Source organism: Curcuma longa, chromosome 2 (assembly GCF_044706935.1).
Source record: "Curcuma longa cultivar G26 ecotype Majalengka, Jawa Barat chromosome 2, ITB_CL_G26_1.1, whole genome shotgun sequence".
Lineage (NCBI taxonomy): Eukaryota > Viridiplantae > Streptophyta > Magnoliopsida > Zingiberales > Zingiberaceae > Curcuma > Curcuma longa.
In genome coordinates this window covers 10246807-10270420 of record NC_133862.1, presented here as the reverse complement: position 1 = coordinate 10270420, position 23614 = coordinate 10246807, and the positions used below count along the sequence as shown (strand labels likewise).

General features: G+C 34.8%; 1 protein-coding gene across 1 annotated transcript in view; it reads right to left on the bottom strand.

Moving 5' to 3' along the window:
• The window catches only part of LOC141822123 (serine/threonine-protein kinase ATM), a gene marked incomplete in the record, with an annotated part of 41628 nt that overhangs the window by 7123 nt on the left and 10891 nt on the right, over positions 1-23614 (bottom strand). The window contains 19 exon segments of the mRNA XM_074709552.1: positions 2417-2479; positions 2555-2644; positions 2778-2858; positions 6614-6697; positions 10329-10412; positions 10561-10608; positions 10674-10875; positions 10959-11110; positions 11843-11944; positions 12020-12184; positions 12474-12596; positions 12667-12741; positions 12829-12895; positions 13789-13904; positions 14001-14288; positions 14788-14874; positions 14967-15071; positions 15299-15346; positions 17782-17880. Of these exon segments, the coding sequence (XP_074565653.1) occupies positions 2417-2479; positions 2555-2644; positions 2778-2858; positions 6614-6697; positions 10329-10412; positions 10561-10608; positions 10674-10875; positions 10959-11110; positions 11843-11944; positions 12020-12184; positions 12474-12596; positions 12667-12741; positions 12829-12895; positions 13789-13904; positions 14001-14288; positions 14788-14874; positions 14967-15071; positions 15299-15346; positions 17782-17880 (2079 nt within the window).

Here is a 23614-nt window from a genome sequence, read left to right as displayed (position 1 = left end):
TCTTGGACGATGTAAAACTATGACAACTGGAAGACATTGAACTACAAGAGATTGTATGATTTGTAATCTTTGGGTTCATGATTTCAAGTTAAATAGGCCCTCAAAGCCTTCAACGTGGGAACATGAGTTCTAAGTTGTAGTCTAAGCATTAGCATGGTTTCGAAAGATTGCAACTTATGATAAAATTGAGTCATATTTTAGCTTAGTTAATTGGGATGCTTAATCAACTGCTTAGTCCACTAGAATCTTATGCTCGAGCGGTCTTTGTTTGATTTGAGCAAATGAAATACCAACTAAGTTGACCCATGTGACAATTAGACAATATAAGCTTGCTATATTGGCTAGCTTAGTCGATTGCCATGGTATCAGTCCAATGAATATGGCTCAAGCTGACTTAATCCTTGAAAAGTCAACTAAAATTATAAGTCATTTGCGAATAGGCTAGTGATCTTATCCAATTCAGTTGATTGTATGCATAATGAGTCAACTGAAATGTTATCAATCAATTAGATGAAAACTTAGTTGACTTGGGATTACCTTTTTTAGATATTTATTGTTAGTTGCTTGCATATTTGAGTTGACTAATTTAAACTAGAAGTTATTCAAATGAGCTATCTTATGCTATGTTTTTCTAAGGCTTCTAGTGCTCGTGCATGGTAATATCTTCCTTGTGCTTATTTCATATTTCTAAAAAGATTTTGTGCAATGTTTCTTCACCTCTCTTAGAGGAGTCTCTTTCATAGTGGGTATTTCAAGCTCAATCCAGCTAACAGATTGTCAGGTTGTAGAGTAGATGTGGTAGAGTAGAGTAGGACTTAGGGTCCAAACCACATTATATCTTTGAGTTAGCAAAATATTTTTTTTGGGTTGTAGGGTCCCAAACCACATTATATCTGAGTTAGCAAAATATTTTTTTTTGTGTTTATTATTTTTATTGTGTATACTCCAAACATGAAAGCTAAGTTTTAGCCTTGCACTAATGAAAGCAAAAGAAATGAGTTTTATTTTTCAACTTAAACACTATTCACCCCTTCTAGATGCACAACAATGACAACCCTCCTAGCTATCTTTTACTAAGTCTTCTGCAAAACCCTCTGATAAGTCACAACATTTAAGAACTAGTTTACATATTATAAAGGAGAATCCAAGTCTACAATTATCACACTACCTTAAACTCAAAAGAAAGAACAAGATAAGAATAAAAATTGATAAAATTCCTTATATCAGTAAAACATCTAAAATTGTCAATTTATAGTAATTCCTAAGTTTAAATCTTGTTTCGATTCCTTGTCTATTTCTACTCACCGAATTGAGAATTTTATCATGTGTTAGCAAGGAGATATAGGTTGGTACTACTAGGAGAAGATTGAGACAAGTAATGATTATTATAAAAAATATGAGGATGCACTTTGTAAACTAAAAGACAATATAGGATAACTTATGCATTCATTATCCCTAGAAATCCCATTACGATTCCTACAAAAGCATTTATATTCATTCTAATTGTTAGGAATATTAAGCCTAATGCACGTCTATTTAATTTACCAATTTATTTAAACAACACAATTTCAAATAAGAGAGTATGCTAAATTACTAGGAGACATTCAAGTCTTAGACTTTGTGCTCTCACTTTGTCACATGGGGAGCTACAAAGTGCACTTTTAGCTCTAGAATAAACCTCCACATTGGAAGTAATATTTTGTGACTTACTAGACAAGACAATTAACAAGGAAGAGAAATAAAGCAAGGATGAAGATCCTACCAGTATCTCATTCTTTGGACCACCAGCTTCTCATTCTTTGAAAGGTAGCCAAAGAAACGATAAATAAATCATACTCACAAAACTTCATGCAAAAATCATTACTTATGTTTGGAAATAACCAAAGAAAGTGCTAACTTGTACAAAACCAATTCTCCTTGATCAGGAGAATGACACAGTTCGAAAATTGAGAATCAATTTAGAATTTTTTTTACAATTTTAAAATTTGACAAATCATTTTAACTAATAGTTATAGTTATTAGACATCAATTAGACCTTTTACAAGTTGATGATTATAATTGCAGAGATACGATAAACAGTTTTTAGTCAACTTGGCCATATTTTAAATCTGGTTAGGATCCCATGTCAATTAATAAATAATATTCTTATCTGGTGAATTGGGGGTTTGTGGCTTATGCAACATGAATTTTCACGCTGCATTACTAATTACTAGACCGATCAGTGATACTTTGCAGAAGGTAAGCACACTCAGACACAGTTAGAACACATCCAATTACTAGGCCAATCAGCTTGAACATATCCAATTGCTACCCCAATTAGTTACTCTAATCCATCAAATGCGGCATGCAAATCTAAATTTACTTGTTAAAGCTAAGATTCATAATGGAATAGCTATGTTAAATAAACATTACTTACCTGGAAAATAGTATGGTATGGATGATCTATAGCCATTTTCCTTACAAGAGAAACCAAAGCAATCTGCACATATCGAGGCTTCACAAATTTAATAAAAACCATATTTGCTTCTAAAAATAGATGAATATATTAAAAAACCTGGAAACTGGTTGAACTCTGCCCATCTTTATAGCTACCAAGTCTTGAAGCAATCTGGTAAACCAGTGGTATAAATTTGTATGATTGAACCTGTAAAGCCCGAAAAACAAATGTGCTATAAAGAATAACTCAGCAGCAAATTATGATGGATGAAGCAACTACCATTGAGTCATACGTTAAAGCAACTCCAAAAGTACACGGAAAAAAGCAGCCATAGATTTACCTCCTTCACTGTATTAATCATTTCGTCGACAACATTCTTTCTCGAGTAAAAGTTGAACCACAAGGAAACAAGCCGAAATACCTGGAGTGTGTAGATCTCAGAATTAGAATCAAACAATACATGTATTATGATTAATAAACTAACACAACACGCAACATTGCAAACCAATCCATGTAAGAAACCACAAGCATATTAATCTGTGCAACAAAAAAATCCACAGCCATCTCTTCAACAAGGAAAACTGAAACATTCATTAAAACTAACAAATTGAGATAACAAAGACAATGAAAAGACATCACTAGTACCGGGCTTCCCTGTTCACAATATTCCATAGGACTACTGCAGTTGACAAAGAGGATTGAGTATGAGAACAACTACCTGGTATTGAGTTGTATCATGTGGTCAAGATCTTCCAATGAGAGGAGCAAACAGGATTGTCCTAAACATAAAACAAATATGTAAAGTGCATGTGTTTTTTTTATTGGCCTCGAGTCCTTTTGGGGGAATGTGCTGTGCCTGAAGGTGGCCATGCTAGGCGTTTGGCTCAGTTTAGCTTATACCCATTATGAGGACTAAAGATTTAAATGGGGAGTTTTGCATCAAGGTACGAGAAAAGAGGTTGAGGATGAGTCATGTGTCTCTTTCTCGGCACACAAATATAGTGAGTTCTAGCAATATAGGTTAGGACTTGTGCTTGAATTTGACATGAAGGAAGTTCTGTGTTGGATCAAGTTGTGCTAACAATAATGTCATCATGATTATTGGTAGAGTCCTTGCTCCTAAGCATGGATAGAGTGACATAAATAAGGTATGTGAGGCTGTATTGATGATCTACATTATAACATTCATTAGTATGACTTGATCCATATTACCAACCTTACTTAGTTGCTGTGCATACATATGAGGAAAGACAAGATAAGAAACAAAAATATGAAAGAGAAAGTTGAGATCGCATCTATTGAAGGGAAACTACGAGAGACACACTTAAGATAGTACACACACGTACTTAGGCATCTAATAAATGCCTCAATTCGATAATGTGAGACCATGACAAATAAGTAGATTAATAAGAAAGAGGGAGACCAAAGAAGAGTTGGTTAACAACGATAAAATAGAATAAAATCCATTTTAAATTGGTGAGGATATTATATGGGATTGAGTTCAATGGATTAGGAGGAATCATATAACTACACACCTAGTGGGGAAAATGTTTGGTTGTTGTTGTAGTACGACTTGACCCTAAACATTTACTATAGGTTAGGCGATCAACCTTAATGGGGCATGTGCTACCTTTGCAGTGGTTGTGTTCCTAGGGTGAGATGGCACGGTGTCATGGAGAGGCAAACATTCATTTATCTAATATGATGTGTATGTTGCACATGTCATGTAGAAATGGAAATTAGAGTGTGGCGAGTATCAAAGTGAGAAGCTAAGCTTCATGGTAGCAATCCAAAGTAAGTTTCTCTCATCCAATACATTAAGTCGATATGATCCATTATGAGATCATGTGTGGGCAGATCCAAGTTTTAGAAAATGACATCAATTGACACCATAAAAACTTAGGAATGTACATACAAGAATAATAGAAGAGTATTGTGTTAAACTATTTTAATGCCTTTGAGACCACCTACTCAATAAAAAGGTCACAATATAAAGATGACAACATATATTACAAGAAAGAGATTATTCCCTAATTTAACTGGCAATTATATAGTGTAAAAATATTGATTAAAGTCTCAACGATGTAAACATACAAATGATATAATTCAAATGTATTTACCAAAAACAAGTCTAATTCCAATATCGATTCAAGTCACAATGATGCAACCACATAAATGGTGTAATTCAAATTTCTTTACAAAAAACATGTCTAATTCCAATAACTTAGAAATATGACATTTATTTTAGTTTATTATACTTACCAATTGAATTGGATCAATCTTATTGGATGTATTGACTTTATTAAATCAGTACAAGTCCTATTCAACCATAGACAAAAAAATATTTTAATCATTATAATTTTATATATGATACCAGCTCCAATGAGATCCTGACATCAAGATAGACCTTAATATGGCAATAGGAGTTTCAATTATCAAAGTAAAGTATGATTTTGTCAATACAATCATGAGTACAACCATGAGTCTGTACTTTTGGTTATGGTAGCAACAAAATCAAGTATGTATATATCAATTGGAGTTAAATATTTATCATCATAGTAGATGATTGATATGTACGGTTGCACCTATTATCGAGGAAAGATTTGTGGTGTGATTGATGATGGTTGAGGTTGAGAGTAAGTCGAGTATCCTACGGTTGATCAGATCAAGGTATGAAGTCACATACCAACCAATCATAGTGACTTGGTTGATCCAATCAAGGTGTGAAGTTCTGAATGGACCAATTTTAGTGATTTTGTAATGGATTAACTTTGGTTAAAACAAGAAAACCCCTTCTTTGACGTTTTTGGTTCATTGTGAACCGCAAATACATTCCTTTCCTTATATACTAGTAAATTTACACGAATAGAATCTTGTCTCTATTTTAGTTGATAGAAGCATTATGACATAACTTGACAAGGCATGCTAGTAATTAGTTCTCCTTTGGTTGACATCAAAAACTAATTGGTAACATACCTATCATATGATGCAAGTTATGCCACTGGCAGGAAACTATAGGAGTTAGGTTCCAGGCCTTAAGGCACTGAAATTGAGACTTGGTTGGTTCAGATGATTGGGTACTTTGACAGTTAACTACAGAGCATTCCCTTTGGGTTCGGAGAGATAATTGTATGCCTAACCATCAAAGTTACTCCTTTTGTTTGAGAGAGCCTAGCCTACTGGTCGAAGCAACCCCTTTGGTTCAATTTGGGTGGCATGTCTTTTTTGTTCAAGCAAGAGTTTCCCACTTGAAATTTGAATATAGAAATTTTTAACAAAGTTAACACTCATGTAGAGATGGATAAACTTGAGAGATGGATCAGCTTATTCACCTTAGTTCTTCTTTTTTCATCTAATCTTATTATTTGACAACTTACGATAGGTGCTCCTAACAGAGTTCTGGAAAATACATACTTTGCAACTATTGCTACTTATATTATCCTCTAATCTTAGCATCCAACAAGTTTTCAAGAGCACTATTGCTACTGTAACTTAGAGACAACACAACTACTAGGATTGAAGTTTTGCACAACGTTTATGATTTTCTTTTGATTTTCTGTGCATTAAGTTGCCTGCAATTTTGAATGCCTTGAGAAATAACTTGTTGTATATTTTATTCCATTTTGTTGTTCCTAAACTTCATATTGGGGCATCATTCTCATTATGCTTGTGTGACAATCATCTAAGGACATGTTATGAGCATTGTCTAGCATCTCTATAACTTAGTATGATACCGGCATATGTGGCGTGATAATGGGTTTGTACGTAGCTAAAATGAGTGCTCTAAGGGCATGACATCCACTACTACTTTGCTTCCATAGACAACTGTAACAGTTTAGCAACTAGAGAAGCAGCCTTTAGCAATGAATAACAACTTGGAATCATCTGCTACTATGAATTTATGAAACTCTAAGCAGTTCTGGATTGTTGAATTTTATCCTTCATTTCAGAGCACCCCTCCCTCTCACTAAATGTAAAGGAGAGAAGATGTGAACTTACAAGCACGGGATACAAGAGGGATTGCAGGAGATAACAGTTATCTAAGCTTATTGGCTCACATGGAAAGAAAGAACAGAGCTCCACTAAAGAAGTCATTTCACAACTTGTCAAGTTGAAACAGTAAGCAGCACCATTTTAAATTGCATAGTTAGACCCACTCTGAGACTTCATTCTTACCACTGTCAGATCATATTTGCCACCTATAACAAGACAACGTCGGTATCCCTCTAAAGCGAGGCTAAGGAAGTTCTCTCTGTCATCCTACAATAAAGAGTTTGAGATGATTAGATCACCTTCACAGAATTGTGACAGCTGTAATGACTAACAACAAAATCAAGCCCATCAAAATCAAGAAGAGAGATGGAATTAGGATTTCAAAGCTGAAGAATTTATTTATGAAAAAATTACATTTATCCATAAAGTCAAGCACTTCACAGATTACAAGTTCCTGTAAATCTTGAGCACCACAATATAGAGAATGCAACAAGGAAGAAAAAGAAGTACAACATCTCATGACATTCATAATTTCATACACGGCCAAAGTTGGACGAGATAGATGAGTTCATATTATTTTTCTATTATATTTTTAATGTAATTTACTTTTATTTCCATGCAAAGTGTTGTGCAGGATTACCATGAAATATGTTAATGGAACATCCAGCAAATCAGATGAGTAGTTGACAAGGACTGGGGCATCTCAAACCAATGAAGATCTTAAACAACAGGAGACTCAAAAAATCAGTTCAAATTGGAAAGTTTTTTAGTTCATTAGTTGCTAATCTTTTGACAATAAAATTAACACAGATCATATGCATATAATCTTTATGGTAGAACATGAGGAAGTAAAGATGATTAACATCTAGAACATGAGGAAGTAGAAGGGTTAAAGGTTCATGGATGACAGTAGGCATTTCATTGATTAAAAAATGCATCAGAATCAAACATGGTGATTTTTTAGAATAAATCAATGCTTGCTTGTTCAAGAGTTTAAGGTAAGAAAATTATGGCAAATTTTGATTGAGCATACTAGCCTGTGTTCATCTCAAGCAGTAATCATTTAGTTATTAGCTTTCTAAGGCAAATCCAATGTATGCGAGGCTTGAATCTTTCGTGCCAACGTCTGTGATCAGAGCAGGATGAACCCAAATGCAGGCGAACAAGGGGCCCCATTTTCCAAATTTGTGAATCTATGTAGCCCTCATAGATTACAAAAACAGAAGCCATTTATGGCAACAAAAAGCCATATTAGTCATAACTCATAGCTACATAGATATTATCCTACCATTACTCTATAAAAGATTATTGTGAGTAATACTGAAATTTCTCAATTACTACTGATTTCTAGTTACAATAATTACAAATTTCTTTAATCTTTCTCTAGTCCTTATACTTTGAACTCTAATCAGCTCAACTTGTCAAAATATGGTTTCGTTTTAAACAACAAATATATGGAAACAAAAAATTAATTTATGACTGAATTCAAGGAATATAAATATCATCAGTCATCACCACTTTAAAACTAACTAGTTATCAAGTGGAAGGCAGCCCATTGTTGATAAACAAGTTTGAAACAAGCAACATAAGTATAATGCATATAGTTAGTTATTAGGGATCAAAATTTTGTATTATTATTGTATATTTATAACTCATATTTATATCATCAAAGCTAATCCTATCTAAAGCTCAGGCATAAGATAGTATGTTTTACACTACTTCAAATTTAATATATCTCAATCCCCTCTGATAGGCTCATGGGTTGGTCCACCTAACCCACAGTCCGCCTTGGGTTGGATAATGGATTGGGGATTTCCCAGTCTGTCAACATGGTGGGTCGGCCCGGCTCGGCCTGCCATATGACGGATTTCTGATGGACCGGCCCGCCCCGTCATGGGCTAGCCCGTTTGATAGCACTAACGATGCTAAAAGAACTTTATTTCCTTCCTTGAATCTCCTGCAAACTGAAGATACAACAAGATTCTAAAGTACCAGACAATGAGATTACTTATGTTTGGTTACGAGGTAAAGTAGATAGAATAGCAACTCTAGCATCTAAAAAAGGTGTTAATATCAAGAGGAAACTTAGTCTGATATTGCCCTGAGAGATGAGAGAGATTAAGGTTCTAAGTTCTATCATCCACTCAAGAGAAATATGCCATCAAAGGAGAAACAAATATCACTAATCTGACTTTTGAAGTTGCAATCAACGAAGAAATATATTGCTAATAACAATAAGATTAGGGTTCTAATCATCCACTCGAGGAAATTTGAAAAGGATGATGAGATAACACTAGTTGGTTTAAGAGAGAAAAAAAGAACCCTAAACCTATTGATGCTTAAACTGAAGAGAAGATTGAGATAAATAAAAGCTTCAAATCTCTTATCATTTTTTATTTACGTTGAGTGATATCTCTCCAATTGTTGCTTAAACCTAATGAGGCTTTCTGTCAGCAATATCTCTAGCTATCAGGTCCTGCCTCACTAACTTAGAGAAATTGATGTTGCCGGGTCAATGGTCGAAGGAGGTCACATTCAGATACTGAGGCCAATGGCTGGTTCAGATTTGTAGAAGAGGTTCACCTTTGTCTTGAGGAGAAATGACCTGTGCTGGGTGAAAGGGATCCATGAGGCAACATGAGCGGTAGATAAAGAGTGCTATAGATGCAGACCTAGATGACAGGCATAATGAAATAGATCTGGAGGGCTAGAGAAGGATGAGGGTTCATTAGAGCTTCCATGGGTTTGTTGTGCTTGTGAAGAGGAATACATAGAGGTTGAGGGCCATGAAAGAGTGTGCACATATTTGAAGAAGATCCAAGTGTGGGGAATAATCGATCTGGGAGGGCAAAACTATCAAACTTGCCAAGTGAGTTTGGGCAATGATGCTGGTTGCTAGCATTGTCACTACACAGAGGTAGAACAGCCCACAAGTTTGTTTTGCATGCTCAGGGAGTCCAACAAGAGATGCTTGACGAGGTTCTCACAGTTATCTTGGGAAGGAGGAAGAGAAACCTAACTCTCTCATTGTCTGCACTAGTAGCAATAGACACAGAAGTTGTAGTGTGTTGACACTAAGTAGAGGATGGTAAAAGAGAAACTCGATATAGGAAGGTGATGCTTGTCGAGGGCTCCAAGTGAGAATTGGAGGAACAACTATGGAGAAAGGATGTGGACTGATGTGTTGGAAACAAAGAAAGGTAGAGGTGGCATCGTACTGGGAACAAGAAATAGGCAAGAGGACAACAAAGAATATAACTATGCAAAGCGGGCACATTGGGATTTTCAGATGGCAGTGGGAAAGAAAGCTTTTATTCTTCTATTTTCTTTCTTTCTTCATGTAAGGTGGAAGAACAAATGGAAAATTATTATTTGTCACTGCTTGGTATAGGATAGGGTGTGCCATCATATGAAACACATAACTTCCTCTGAGAAAATTGAGAAAGGTAAACTCTTAAACTAGGTTATATAATATTTTTATCCAAAATAGTGAAAACTTTTCCAAATAAAAAAAATCGAACTTGAATTCCATAAAACACAAGGTATACTAAGTGATGCTGAATCCCTATTAAATGTCCTCCATCAAACAAACCATTCCTTTTTGTACAATGCCATGTTATTTTGTACATAAGGTGCACTCCAATTTTGGAACTTATTAGCTAGATCTATGAAAAATTATGAAAGTTGACCAAAAAGGAATCTAACTGGAAGTAATCAAACTTGGCATAATTTTCAGATGAAAGAAAAAGGCCTATTAATCCTAATGTTGACAGATTAATCAGGAGTAACCTTAATGCAGAGAAAATATACTTAATCACTCAGGTGAGGAGACTGACAACTAGAGTATCAAGAGAGTAAAATTAAAAGGTATTACAAAACTATAGGAGAAGTACAATACATGCAATTTTTCAGCCTCTTCCCTGTCCATTGTAAGTTGTTTTTGCAACTCTTGTATCTTGATTGTGTAATCTGTTTTCTCACCCTGAAAAAAGAATTAAACGGACTTAAGATTTACAGATAACTCTTTCATACTTCTCATCAGTCATCAGATGTTTCCCAAAACATTGTGGATAGTTACTTAAGTTAAATAAATGAATGTTGAATAGGAGAGTAGGTACTAGTATGCTTACCTTCGAAGAACCTTTTAGCCTTTTGATGAGTGCATCCAACTCCCTCGTCTGCACAAATTGGTTATTTAGCAAAAGAAAGGAAAACAGAAAATAAGATAAAATATATTCTTTACTTTGTGCTTTCTCAACCGCAGAGCTGCTTGCCACTCACTAGAAGCTAGTCTTGCTTCATAGCTTTGGAATAGACCATCTGCATAGTGTGCTAACTGGTAATAGCTTTGGCATTGTCTGGATAAATATTTCTTACTTGTACTTTTGCTCAACTCTGTGACTTCCACTGAATGTTTCAAGTACTGTTCTATGATAATCCTTGAGCTGCATTATAAAGAGGTACAGAATAACTCTTCCTACACAGAGAGAATTAAGTATATTGCTAAAGTAGAAAATCTGAATATTACTTGCTAGATCTAGTTTCAGCCAACCACTTCCCAACCAATCGATAAATGTTGGCCATCTTGTCTTCTGTGAAGTTGTTCTGTATAATGTATCTTGCAAGATTGATAGCCATATCATGCTGACCTTGAGCTCTTAATAGTTTGGCTTCTTCAAGCTATAAAAATTAGTAATAACTAAGATTTAGTATGCATGAAGCAAACCACAGCATAGAATTCAGGGAGAAAGTTAATTGTGTCACATCATAAAACTTTTAGAAAAGACAATGAGATAACAATAGAAAGTGAAATAAAAAAAATTGAAAATTAATTTGATCTTATGCTCAGAAAATAGACCATTATGGTCTTCTATTCTTTCTTTAATTTTAGATAAGTCAGGTCTTTGATATGCTTGGATTTGTTAATTGTATGAGTAGACTTACATGAAGAAGTGAATAACATTCATTCCCTTTTAAGAAAATGAACTATAAAGCTGACTAGTATTTGGCGAAGCATTCTTGAGATGCACTGTCTGAGTATTACGGGAACATAGTGAAGCTGAATAGTATTTATTGTTTGCCATAATGGAATTTTGTTTTTGAGTGAGATTGCATATTGTTTGTGTAATTGATTAGAATGCATCCGTTTGGTGTATTCTTACACATCTTTTCCTTGTTAATTCCCTTCTTTTGCATCAATTTTCATGTTTGGTCGTGCTTTGCTAGATTTATGAGGATTGTTGTAATTACACAAATGAGGTACTCAATCGAGGCATGGTTTATTTTATTATTTTATTCTGACACTGATATAGGTTTATTGTTGTCATTAGGGTTACACATGACTCTGATATTTACTGCCAGCTAGAGTGACCTTAGGCAGGGAGCAAGCTGTATATGCATTCTAAATTGTACCCTTCCAAGGAAATAAACTTTCGATGTAGGTTTCTGTTCCATCTGACAGCAGAGTTGCTTCAGCTCATTCAAAGCAGAAGCAGCAAGGGAGAACCTGGAACCCTGAGAAAAAAATGGATATAAACAGATGCAAGAATGAAACTTAAATAGATTTAAATATAAAAGTATGATTATAACCTTACGGAAAGTTGAAGCAGATTCCAGCAGATGTTCAATTGTGAATTCTTTGCAATCTAAAATTTGAAATAGAACACGCCTAAAAGCAATCAAAGGTTCAAACAAATTTAAATGTAGCTGTGCATGCCTTAACACAGTGTGCCATTCAGTTTTAAACCATCCCAACTACATTAGAAAATACAACCATCAGTTTGCAAGACAGAAAGAAAAGACCATAATAGCAAAAAAGCAGTATGACTTGGTCTGTTATTAATAAATGCTTTAAGAAAACATCATTGTGATAAAATTTGTTGTTTTAAATTTGTGGTATGTGTATGGTAGAAAATACCATTATAAAGAACCAAAACTTTAGTAGGCATTTAACTTTAGCCAAATTATTGTGATCAACCTGAACTTGCTAATTAAGAATATCTGAAAATAAAGCTACTCAAAATTTGCTGAAAAAAGGAGGTACCTGGTCTTCTGTTGGAATAACAGAATCATGTGAAATTTTAGTTATCTTCGAGTATGTTGTAGTTTTCTGATGATTGTGTGGCTTCCAGCGGATATCCCAGGAGACACCAAGATGGTCTAATATCTGTCAATGAAGACTACTGTGAAAATTTGATGCTTATTTCAATGCAGAAGGAAATGTACAAACCCATGACCTGAAGTTTCACAATGGCTGAATGAATATATTCAGTACTTTCCCTGCTCGCACTTGCAATGGATAGAAGCAAATCCTATATATATACACAATTTGATGGTTTGTTTTCCACCAGGGAAGCATTTAAGTTTGATCAAAAGATATACCAGGCTAGCTTAGTTACCTTCTTTGAATCCAGAAGCATTGCATGGAAGTCACTGGCATTTCCCTCATACAATGACCTCAGGCAACTACCAAACAAATAATAGGAACTAATATTAAGAACTAAAGAGAACAACTATATTGGTAAAACTCTTAAAAAATTGATGCATTTGTAACTCAAATACAAGTGAAAACAGTATCTTAGTTATTGTGCACACCACTAAGACTAAAAATGAATTTTATCATCATTGTCAAGACTGAGAAAAAGGATTTGGTTCTCTGTAAGCTGGACGATTAGGTGATAGGTTAAGCACTTACGTCCAGCCCTCCAACACTGTGGATAAATTTTGAAAGTACAGTGCAATAGGCAGATGCTACTCTTCTAAATGAAATCTCACTTTTATGATCAAAGTGGTATAAATCAAAGTTCAGCTGTGGAGAAGCGCAACACTCAACACAGAAAATATCTCAAAGAAAATGAAACTAGTAGCAAAACCACAACTTTAATAAACAAATTCTGATACCACAAGATAAATTGATGACAGATTTGTCTTCTGGCGCAAAACATAGCAGTAGAGGGACTGAAAGATCTCATATGCTGACAACTCAAAAGAGTTTACTTCCAGACCTACACTGAAAATATTGTTTCTTCCCTATCAAAACATTTTAAGGGATAGTTCAATAAACTTAAGTTCCTAGACTTATGAATGAACTCTTTCACAAATGGTTTACAAACCCCCATATTGACCAAGACCCAACTCTTTGACTTCTCAATAAGTTCTTCTAGCACTACTCAGCTTCTTGAAACTTGATTTCTTCCAGCACTACTCTCACACTCCTCTGTGTTTCTTGGAACTTAATTTTTTCATCGCAGAAATATAAATCATTCATGTATCTTCTAGTACCAATTGTCTAGGATTAGGAATAAAATATCCACAATCCAGATGCAATCCAAGTAAAGAAAAAAGATACAGTTTATGACCTATGCAAGTTCTCGTTGAATTGACAACTACTAGAAGATTGTCTTGAATAAGGAATGCTAGCATCTCCAGAAACTAATGAGAAGTCCCAATTTCCAGTCCTCCAAGCAGCTTCATACTGCAGAGTACAAATATACATATATTATCACAAACATCTGCACACACAATAATAACAAAACAATGGATATAGCATAGTTTTTAATGACAGGCCAACCTGCAAATCAGCAAATTCAGAATCATGTTGCAGATAGGAACTATAATTATTCAATCCGTTGCAGTAGACATCCAATATATGAGTGCAACCTGTTTTCTGCAATGATCTCATCAAACCTTTGTAAAACTTCCAACTACTTTTCTCTGCATTGGCTTGAGAAGACGTGAGTGAATCAGCAAAAGTTTGTTTTCCATAGCCAACGGAAGCAGATCTCACAAGTAAGTCATAATACTCCAAAGCTTTATTCCAATTTCCTTCATGCTCGAATGTCACTATCTGTGACGTTAACTGCACACACAAGCAGATAACCAAGAATAATAGTTGAGACAAAGAGCAGTCTCACAAACATGTGAAGTCAGAGATGTCAACTTAATCCAAAGCCCAAACATTGTTATTACAGTTCATTTATCAACAATTAGTTTCACACATGAAAGATAGCAACATTTTGTTCTTAGCAGAAAAAAAAGGAAAACTAAATATAAATAATCCAAGTATATAGCCAACAACTATTTTTTCAAAGTAATTACAGACATCTAAATATCATCATAATCACACTTTGTCAGCCCAACTATTAGTATTTAGGATTGGATATGTGGATTTCATCAAACCAACAAACTCTTTTTATACAAAAAAGAAGAGAAAAATATCAAGAGAGTTGAGTAAAAATTTTCTAACATTTACTCTCATGTTCCGCTAACTAAATAATTTGACAATCTAAATCCATAAGGGGGAAATTAGTTTGTATTAAGAGATTTGAAAGTGGATAATTTGCTTAGCATGACTTTACCTGGTTTGTTTGGACAATACCATATATACTGTCTGGCTCGTTAATATGTCCAAATGCAGTCATAAGCAGATCCACATGTGGAGGCGACTGAACACATAATGACAAAATCAGTCTGATACAAGTGATAATAGGTTTGACAATAACAAACTAACATATATATAGAATTAATGATGACTGACCGATTCCATATGTGAGAAATCAGGGTATCCTAACTGAAGACCATTAAAACGTTCTTCACACCAATGCTCAATGTACAAAACTGCTGTGAAGTATGATCCACAATGCTGTAATGTGGAGACAAAAATTATATAGAACAGAGACAGAAGACCTTGACTAGTCATACATGGTTCTACATAAATCCAACTTCTAACAATTGTTCATACAGAAATGTATAGGTACATCCAGAGTTAGGTTACCCTCTTGGTTTTCCTCCAGATAGACAAGCAACTAACAGAGAAAGGTTACTTATCCTCCTATATGCACGAGAAACAAACAAACAAAGATTACTTACAACAGCTGCTTTAGCTACCACAAGATAGTCAATTGAAAGCCAGTACACCTACAAAAGATACTTTGTTAGACCAGAAAACATCAACATGAGAAAAGAAAGCTGAAAATTTGGACAATAAAACCATGCTGACACAACGGTAAGATATGCTGCTACTTGTAAATTTGAACGCATTCAAAATGGGAACCACTTCTGAACAAACATGTTATCAAGTCTTTGAACAGTTTTACTGATATGTATTATTTTGACAATGGACGAAGTAACTAATTATACTACTCAAATAATCCAATTATCACATAAACAAAGAAGATCTGCGCTCAAAATCCATGCTTAAGCTTATGACCAACACTCTTTAACTGTAAAACAATTTTCTTTAGCGAGTCCACTTTTATTTGCAGCAAAATTAGCTGCTCTGTTAAAGAACGTTGAAATCCCATCAATTTCCTTCAGAACTGGAGGCCAACCAACATATATTGAAGGTAGGTACAAGAACAGCACATATGTTGCAATGGAGGTAAAAATGAGCAAGAGAAATCTGCATACACACTTTTATTAGGATACTATAGAGCATATATCACATACATAAAGCTTTCCCTACAAAGAAAAAAAAGGAAATAATTGATCCTAGAAATTAGAAACGCAATCTGTCAATTACCAAAAAGAACAAAAAAAGAAAGAAATGAATCACCTAGATTCTAGTTTGCTAAAAAGGCAAATGAAGCTTGTTCACCATGTCTTCAAACATTGACTTGTGAAGATTCTTTATTAAGACACAGGCAATCCATCCCTTGGTTGGAACATATATCATGCACAATCTCTTTATCAATTTTTCCTGATGAAATGACGATCCAATTTTACATCCTTCATTTGATCAAGGTGAACTGGATTGTGAGTGATGCTAACAGCCGCCTTGTGATCCTCAATTCTTCTAGTAATCACTTTAATTGCAGTGAAAGCGCCATGGATACTGGTAGTTCTCTCATTCCTAGAGATTTGTGTATCCTTTTTAATCCCAAGCATGACTAGGCACTTGCTTGCTTCATGTCGCACTTTTGCAAAGGCTTCACCAATCAGGGGAGTAGGTCTTCAGCCTAGAGTATGTCCACAAACCTTGTCATGTTCCTTATTGAGACAAGCTAGAAACTCGTATATATGTTCCATTTCTAGGCGTCTCTTAAACTTCATGTTATCCTCTAAATCAACCCTCAAAGTGCATATCTAACTATTGTCAAAGTGACTGCAATGTGTTGTAATATGCAGTGATATCAAAACTTCCTTATTAGATGTCCTTGATTTTATTCTTTATCTCAAGATTTGACAAGGTAGAGTCCGTTGGTGGAGTTATTGGTCGCAACCTCCCTTATTGAGTATGAGGAATGCCTGGTCCGCTTACAAGAGATAAGGTTTTATATGTGTTCGGAAACCTTTCTACAGCAGGCTCCCCACCAGAAGTTTCTTATTAAAGAAAGCATGAACATATATTAAGAGTGAATGACAACGCCCCAGATTGTTTTAATAGTTTGAAGGAACAAATACGTACGACTGAATATATGGCTTGATTGAGTTATTAAGGTTCCCAATAAGTTTCTTTATGCTTGGACGCTGAGCCTCACCGGAGATGTAGTCCGAATTTTTTCCCTTCCTTTGATAACCAAGAGGATAGATTGGGAAAATTGAAAGAAAATTGTGTCATGACCTGTGATTTGTAGTGATGATCCTTCTTCAACGTGTTGCACAATCATGGATGAAGTGACTGGATTGGATTTATTAGATGCAAGCACGTCCTCATCCAAGCTAGGACAATTGAAGGAAGTTCTTGTCATGCAACTTGTGATTCGGAGCAACAATTCTTCTCAATGGGCTATGCAACCACGAAGAAAGTGCCTAGATTAGATGTACTAGATGAAGACACGTCCTTATCCAAGCTGGTCTCAGAACTCATTGTTCTAGGAACAACATAAAAGAAAGACGATGAAGAATATTTTTTGAGCAAATGGCTCTAATATCATACAGCTAATTAAAAGAAATATTGTAGTTTTATTAGAATAATACAACACATATATGTACAGTTTTCATTGTAAAAAAATAATAATAATCGATCCTAGAAATTAGGCACATAGGCCACAATCTTTCAATTACCAAAAGGAACAAAAAAAAATAGAATAATCTACAAAATTATTCTTTAGTGCATGCTGAATACTCTAACAGGAGAAAATGCAGCATATATTTATAAACTATAAAAAACACAAGCACGGTAAGTAGGAAATAACAAAAATCGCAAGGTGCAAACTTGCATCTTATCTACTTTTCCTATTATGCAACTTTTGTATTCAATAACAGTGACAACCTTTGTTGAACAAATAAAAAGGGAACTCATCAAGAGTGAACGGTTCATGAGGAATACATGAAACAAAACATACTCCAACCAAATTTCTCTTGAGGAATACATGAAACATTCAAAAATCTAATTCAGTATAGGACTTTACCTTTTTCCATGAAGACTTTGACATAGAAACATTAAGTGAACGGTCTTTTGAAGTTCCTGATGCACCACGACTTTTTGTTCCAGTTGGGGTTCTGCTATGCTGTAACAAAATATAAATTATTTCAACCATCATCATCAAGTCAGGGTTTGTTTTGACTTGATGATGATGGTTGAAATAATTTATATTTTGTTACAGCATAGCAGAACCCCCAACTGGAACAAAAACTCGTGGTGCATCAGGAAACTCAAAAGACCGTTCACTTAATGTTTCTATGTCAAAGTATTTCATGAAAAAGGTAAAGTCCTATACTGAATTAGAATTTTTGAATGTTTCATGTATTCCTCAAGGAAATTTGGTGAGTATGCTTTGTTTCATGTATTCCTCATCAACCGTTCACTCTTGATGAGTTTCCTTTTATTTGTTCAACAAAGGTTTGTAGCATGTTTCTGAATACAAAAGTTGCATAATAGGAAAAGTAGATAAGATGCAAGTTTGCACCTTGCGAATTTTTTGTTATTTCCTACTTACATATTGTGTTTTTTATAGTTTATAAAAATATATACTATTTTCTATATTTTAGAGTATTTAGCATGCACTAAAGAATAATTTTGTGACTACTCTATTTTTTTTTGTTCCTTTTGGTAATTGAAAGATTGTGGCCTATGTGCCTAATTTCTAGGATCGAATTATTATTATTTTTTTACAATGAAAACTCTACATATATGTGTTGTATTATTCTAATAAAACTACAATATTTCTTTTAATTAGCTGTATGATATTAGAGCCATTTGCTCAAAAAATATTCTTCATCGTCTTTCTTTTATGTTGTTCCTAGAACAATGAGTTCTGAGACCAGCTTGGATAAGGACGTGTCTTCATCTAGTACATCTAATCTAGGCACTTTCTTCGTGGTTGCATAGCCCATTGGAGAAGAATTGTTGCTACGAAACAAGTTGCATGACAAGAACTTCCTTCAATTGTCCTAGCTTGGATGAGGACGTGCTTGCATCTAATAAATCCAATCCAGTCACTTCATCCATGATTGTGCAACACGTTGAAGAAGGATCATCACTACAAATCACAGGTCATGACACAATTTTCTTTCAATTTTCCCAATCTATCCTCTTGGTTATCAAAGGAAGGGAAAAAATTGACTACATCTCCGGTGAGGCTCAGCGTCCAAGCATAAAGAAACTTATTGGGAACCTTAATAACTCAATCAAGCCATATATTCAGTCGTACGTATTTGTTCCTTCAACTATTTAAAACAATCTGGGGCGTTGTCATTCACTCTTAATATATGTTCATGCTTTCTTTAATAAGAAACTTCTGGTGGGGAGCCTGCTGTAGAAAGGTTTCCGAACACATATAAAACCTTATCTCTGTAAGCGGACCAGGCATTCCTCATACTCAATAAGGGAGGTTGCGACACAATAACTCCCCAACGGACTCTACCTTGTCAAATCTTGAGATAAAGAATAAAATCAAGGACATCTAATAAGGAAGTTTTGATATCACTGCATATTACAACACATTGCAGTCACTTTGACAATAGTTAGATATGCACTTTGAGGGTTGATTTAGAGGATAACATGAAGTTTAAGAGACGCCTAGAAATGGAACATATATACGAGTTTCTAGCTTGTCTCAATAAGGAACATGACAAGGTTTGTGGACATACTCTAGGCTGAAGACCTACTCCCCTGATTGGTGAAACCTTTGCAAAAGTGCGACATGAAGCAAGCAAGTGCCTAGTCATGCTTGGGATTAAAAAGGATACACAAAATCTCTAGGAATGAGAGAGAACTACCAGTATCCATGGCGCTTTCACTGCAATTAAAGTGATTACTAGAAGAATTGAGGATCACAAGGCGGCTGTTAGCATCACTCACAATCCAGTTCACCTTGATCAAATGAAGGATGTAAAATTGGATCGTCATTTCATCAGGAAAAATTGATAAAGAGATTGTGCATGATATATGTTCCAACCAAGGGATGGATTGCCTGTGTCTTAATAAAGAATCTTCACAAGTCAATGTTTGAAGACATGGTGAACAAGCTTCATTTGCTTTTAGCAAACTAGAATCTAGGTGATTCATTTCTTTCTTTTTTTGTTCTTTTTGGTAATTGACAGATTGCGTTTCTAATTTCTAGGATCAATTATTTCCTTTTTTTTCTTTGTAGGGAAAGCTTTATGTATGTGATATATGCTCTATAGTATCCTAATAAAAAGTGTGTATGCAGATTTCTCTTGCTCATTTACCCTCCATTGCAACATTTGTGCTGTTCTTGTACCTACCCTTCAATATATGTTGGTTGGCCTCCAGTTCTGAAGGAAATTGATGGGATTTCAACGTTCTTTAACAGAGCAGCTAGATTTGCTGCAAATAAAAGTGGACTCGCTAAAGAAAATTGTTTTACAGTTAAAGAGTGTTGGTCATAAGCTTAAGCATGGATTTTGAGCGCAGATCTTCTTTGTTTATGTGATAATTGGATTATTTGAGTAGTATAATTAGTTACTTCGTCCATTGTCAAAATAATACATATCAGTAAAACTGTTCAAAGACTTGATAACATGTTTGTTCAGAAGTGGTTCCCATTTTGAATGCGTTCAAATTTACAAGTAGCAGCATATCTTACCGTTGTGTCAGCATGGTTTTATTGTCCAAATTTTCAGCTTTCTTTTCTCATGTTGATGTTTTCTGGTCTAACAAAGTATCTTTTGTAGGTGTACTGGCTTTCAATTGACTATCTTGTGGTAGCTAAAGCAGCTGTTGTAAGTAATCTTTGTTTGTTTGTTTCTCGTGCATATAGGAGGATAAGTAACCTTTCTCTGTTAGTTGCTTGTCTATCTGGAGGAAAACCAACAGGGTAACCTAACTCTGGATGTACCTATACGTTCTCTTATGAACAATTGTTAGAAGTTGGATTTATGTAGAACCATGTATGACTAAGTAAGGCCTTCTGTCTGTTCTATATAATTTTTGTCTCCACATTACAGCATTGTGGGATCATACTTCACAGCGGTTTGTACATTGAGCATTGGTGTGAAGAACGTTTAATGGTCTTCAGTTCAGGATACCCTGATTTCTAGCATATCAAAATAGTAAGTCATCATTAATTCTATATATGTTAGTTTGTTATTGTCAAACCTATTATCACTTGTATCAGACTGATTTTGTCATTATGTGTTCAGTCGCCTCCACATGTGGATCTGCTTATGACTGCATTTGGACATATTAACGAGCCAGACAGTATATATGGTATTGTCCAAACAAACCAGGTAAAGTCATGCTAAGCAAATTATCCACTTTCAAATCTCTTAATACAAACTAATTTCCCCCTTATGGATTTAGATTGTCAAATTATTTAGTTAGCGGAACATGAGAGTAAATGTTAGAAAATTTTTACTCAACTCTCTTGATATTTTTCTCTTCTTTGTATAAAAAGAGTTTGTTGGTTTGATGAAATCCACATATCCAATCCTAAATACTAATAGTTGGGCTGACAAAGTGTGATTATGATGATATTTAGATGTCTGTAATTACTTTGAAAAAATAGTTGTTGGCTATATACTTGGATTATTTATATTTAGTTTTCCTTTTTTTTCTGCTAAGAACAAAATGTTGCTATCTTCATGTGTGAAACTAATTGTTGATAAATGAACTGTAATAACAATGTTTGGGCTTTGATTAAGTTGACATCTCTGACTTCACATGTTTGTGAGACTGCTCTTTGTCTCAACTATTATTCTTGGTTATCTGCTTGTGTGTGCAGTTAACGTCACAGATAGTCACATTCGACATGAAGGAAATTGGAATACAAAAAGCTTTTGGAGTATTATGACTTACTTGTGAGATCTGCTTCCGTTGGCTATGGAAAACAAACTTTTGCTGATTCACTCACGTCTTCTCAAGCCAATGCAGAGAAAAGTAGTTGGAAGTTTTACAAAGGTTTGATGAGATCAAGACGGGTTTCATATATTGGATGTCTACTGCAACGGATTTGAATAATTATAGTTCCTATCTCCAACGTGGTTCTAAAATTGCTGATTTAGTTACCTGTCATTAAAAACTATGCTATATCCATTGTTTTGTTATTATTGTGTGTGGGATGCTTTGTGATAATATATATATTTCTACTCTCTCCATATAGAACCTCTTGGAGGAGCTTGGAAATTGGGACTTCTCATTAGTTATTGGAGATGCTAGCATTCCTTATTCCAGCAATTTTGTTGCATGAGTTGTCAATTCAAGGAAACTACATAGGTCATAAACTGTATCTTTCTTTTCTTGGATTGCATATTGATTGTGGATATTTTATTCCTAATCCTAGACAATTGGTACTAGAAGATACATGAATGATTTATATTTCTGCGATGAAAAAATTAAGTTCCAAGAAACACAGAGGAGTGTGAGAGTAGTGCTGGAAGAAATCAAGTTTCAAGAAGCTGAGTAGTGCTAGAAGAACTTATTGAGAAGTCAAAGAGTTGGGTCTTGGTCAATATGGGGGTTTGTAAACCATTTGTGAAAGAGTTCATTCATAAGTCTAGGAACTTAAGTTTATGAACTATCCCTTAAAATGTTTTGATAGGGAAGAAACAATATTTTCAGTGTAGGTCTGGGAAGAAACTCTTTTGAGTTGTCAGCATATAGATCTTTCAGTCCTTCTACTGCTATGTTTTGCGCCAGAAGACAAATCTGTCATCAATTTATCTTGTGGTATCAGAATTTGTTTATTAAAGTTGTGGTTTTGCTACTAGTTTCATTTTCTTTGAGATATTTTCTGTGTTGAGTGTTGCGCTTCACAGCTGAACTTTGATTTATACCACTTTGATCATAAAAGTGAGATTTCATTTAGAAGAGTAGCATATGCCTATTGCACTGTACTTTCAAAATTTATCCACAGTGTTGGAGGGCTGGACGTAAGTGCTTAACATCACCTAATCGTCCACTTACAGAGAACCAAATCCTTTTTTCTCATCTTGATGATGGATCAATAAATTCATTTTTAGTCTTAGTGGTGTGCACAATAACTAAGATACTGTTTTCACTTGTATTTGAGTTACAAATGCATCAATTTTTAAGAGTTCTACCAATATCATCCCTCTCTTTAGTTCTTTAGTTTTATACCATGTCAAAAATAGTCTTAAATTCTTGTTCATGATCTTTCACAGTTTGATTTCACACATGTAACAATCCTTAGATCTTGGACCTTGTAAGAAAGAGAAAACTGAAAAGGTCGACAAAATGTTTGATGACAGATTGTAGATGGCTGAGTATACTTTAGAGATGAGTTTAACCATTACAGTTAAGTTTGATACGTATGACTAGAATGGAATAGATTTAGAGATGAAATGAGAAATGGAATGGAATTAATTAAAACCAGGAGTCATTTGTTTGGTTGCAATAATAGAATGATATAACTAGCGGAATATTTTAATCTATATTTAATCATTTTGTTTATCTAATTCTTCTAGTCAATTTGCATCTACGTAGTGCATCTGGTATGTTTCCCGGATGCCCAATTTGCCTGGATCTTGTTCCACCACCTAGTTTGGTGCAAACATTGCATCATGTCAGAATCGGTGCCACTCAACATGTTGATCACATTTGACTCAAAAAACTGTCTCTTTAAGAAAATTTTCTCGGCCAACTTGACTAGCCCACCTATGCGCCAAACTTTGTACTAGTCTGGGCGTGGGTTACATACTACTTGGGCACGCTGTCCCCACTTGGCCAAATTTGTTCACATATGCCCACCCATTATAATCGACCCCTACATAGCCCAGCCAACTTGATTTGCTCACTTAATTTGACTAACAGCCGAATGA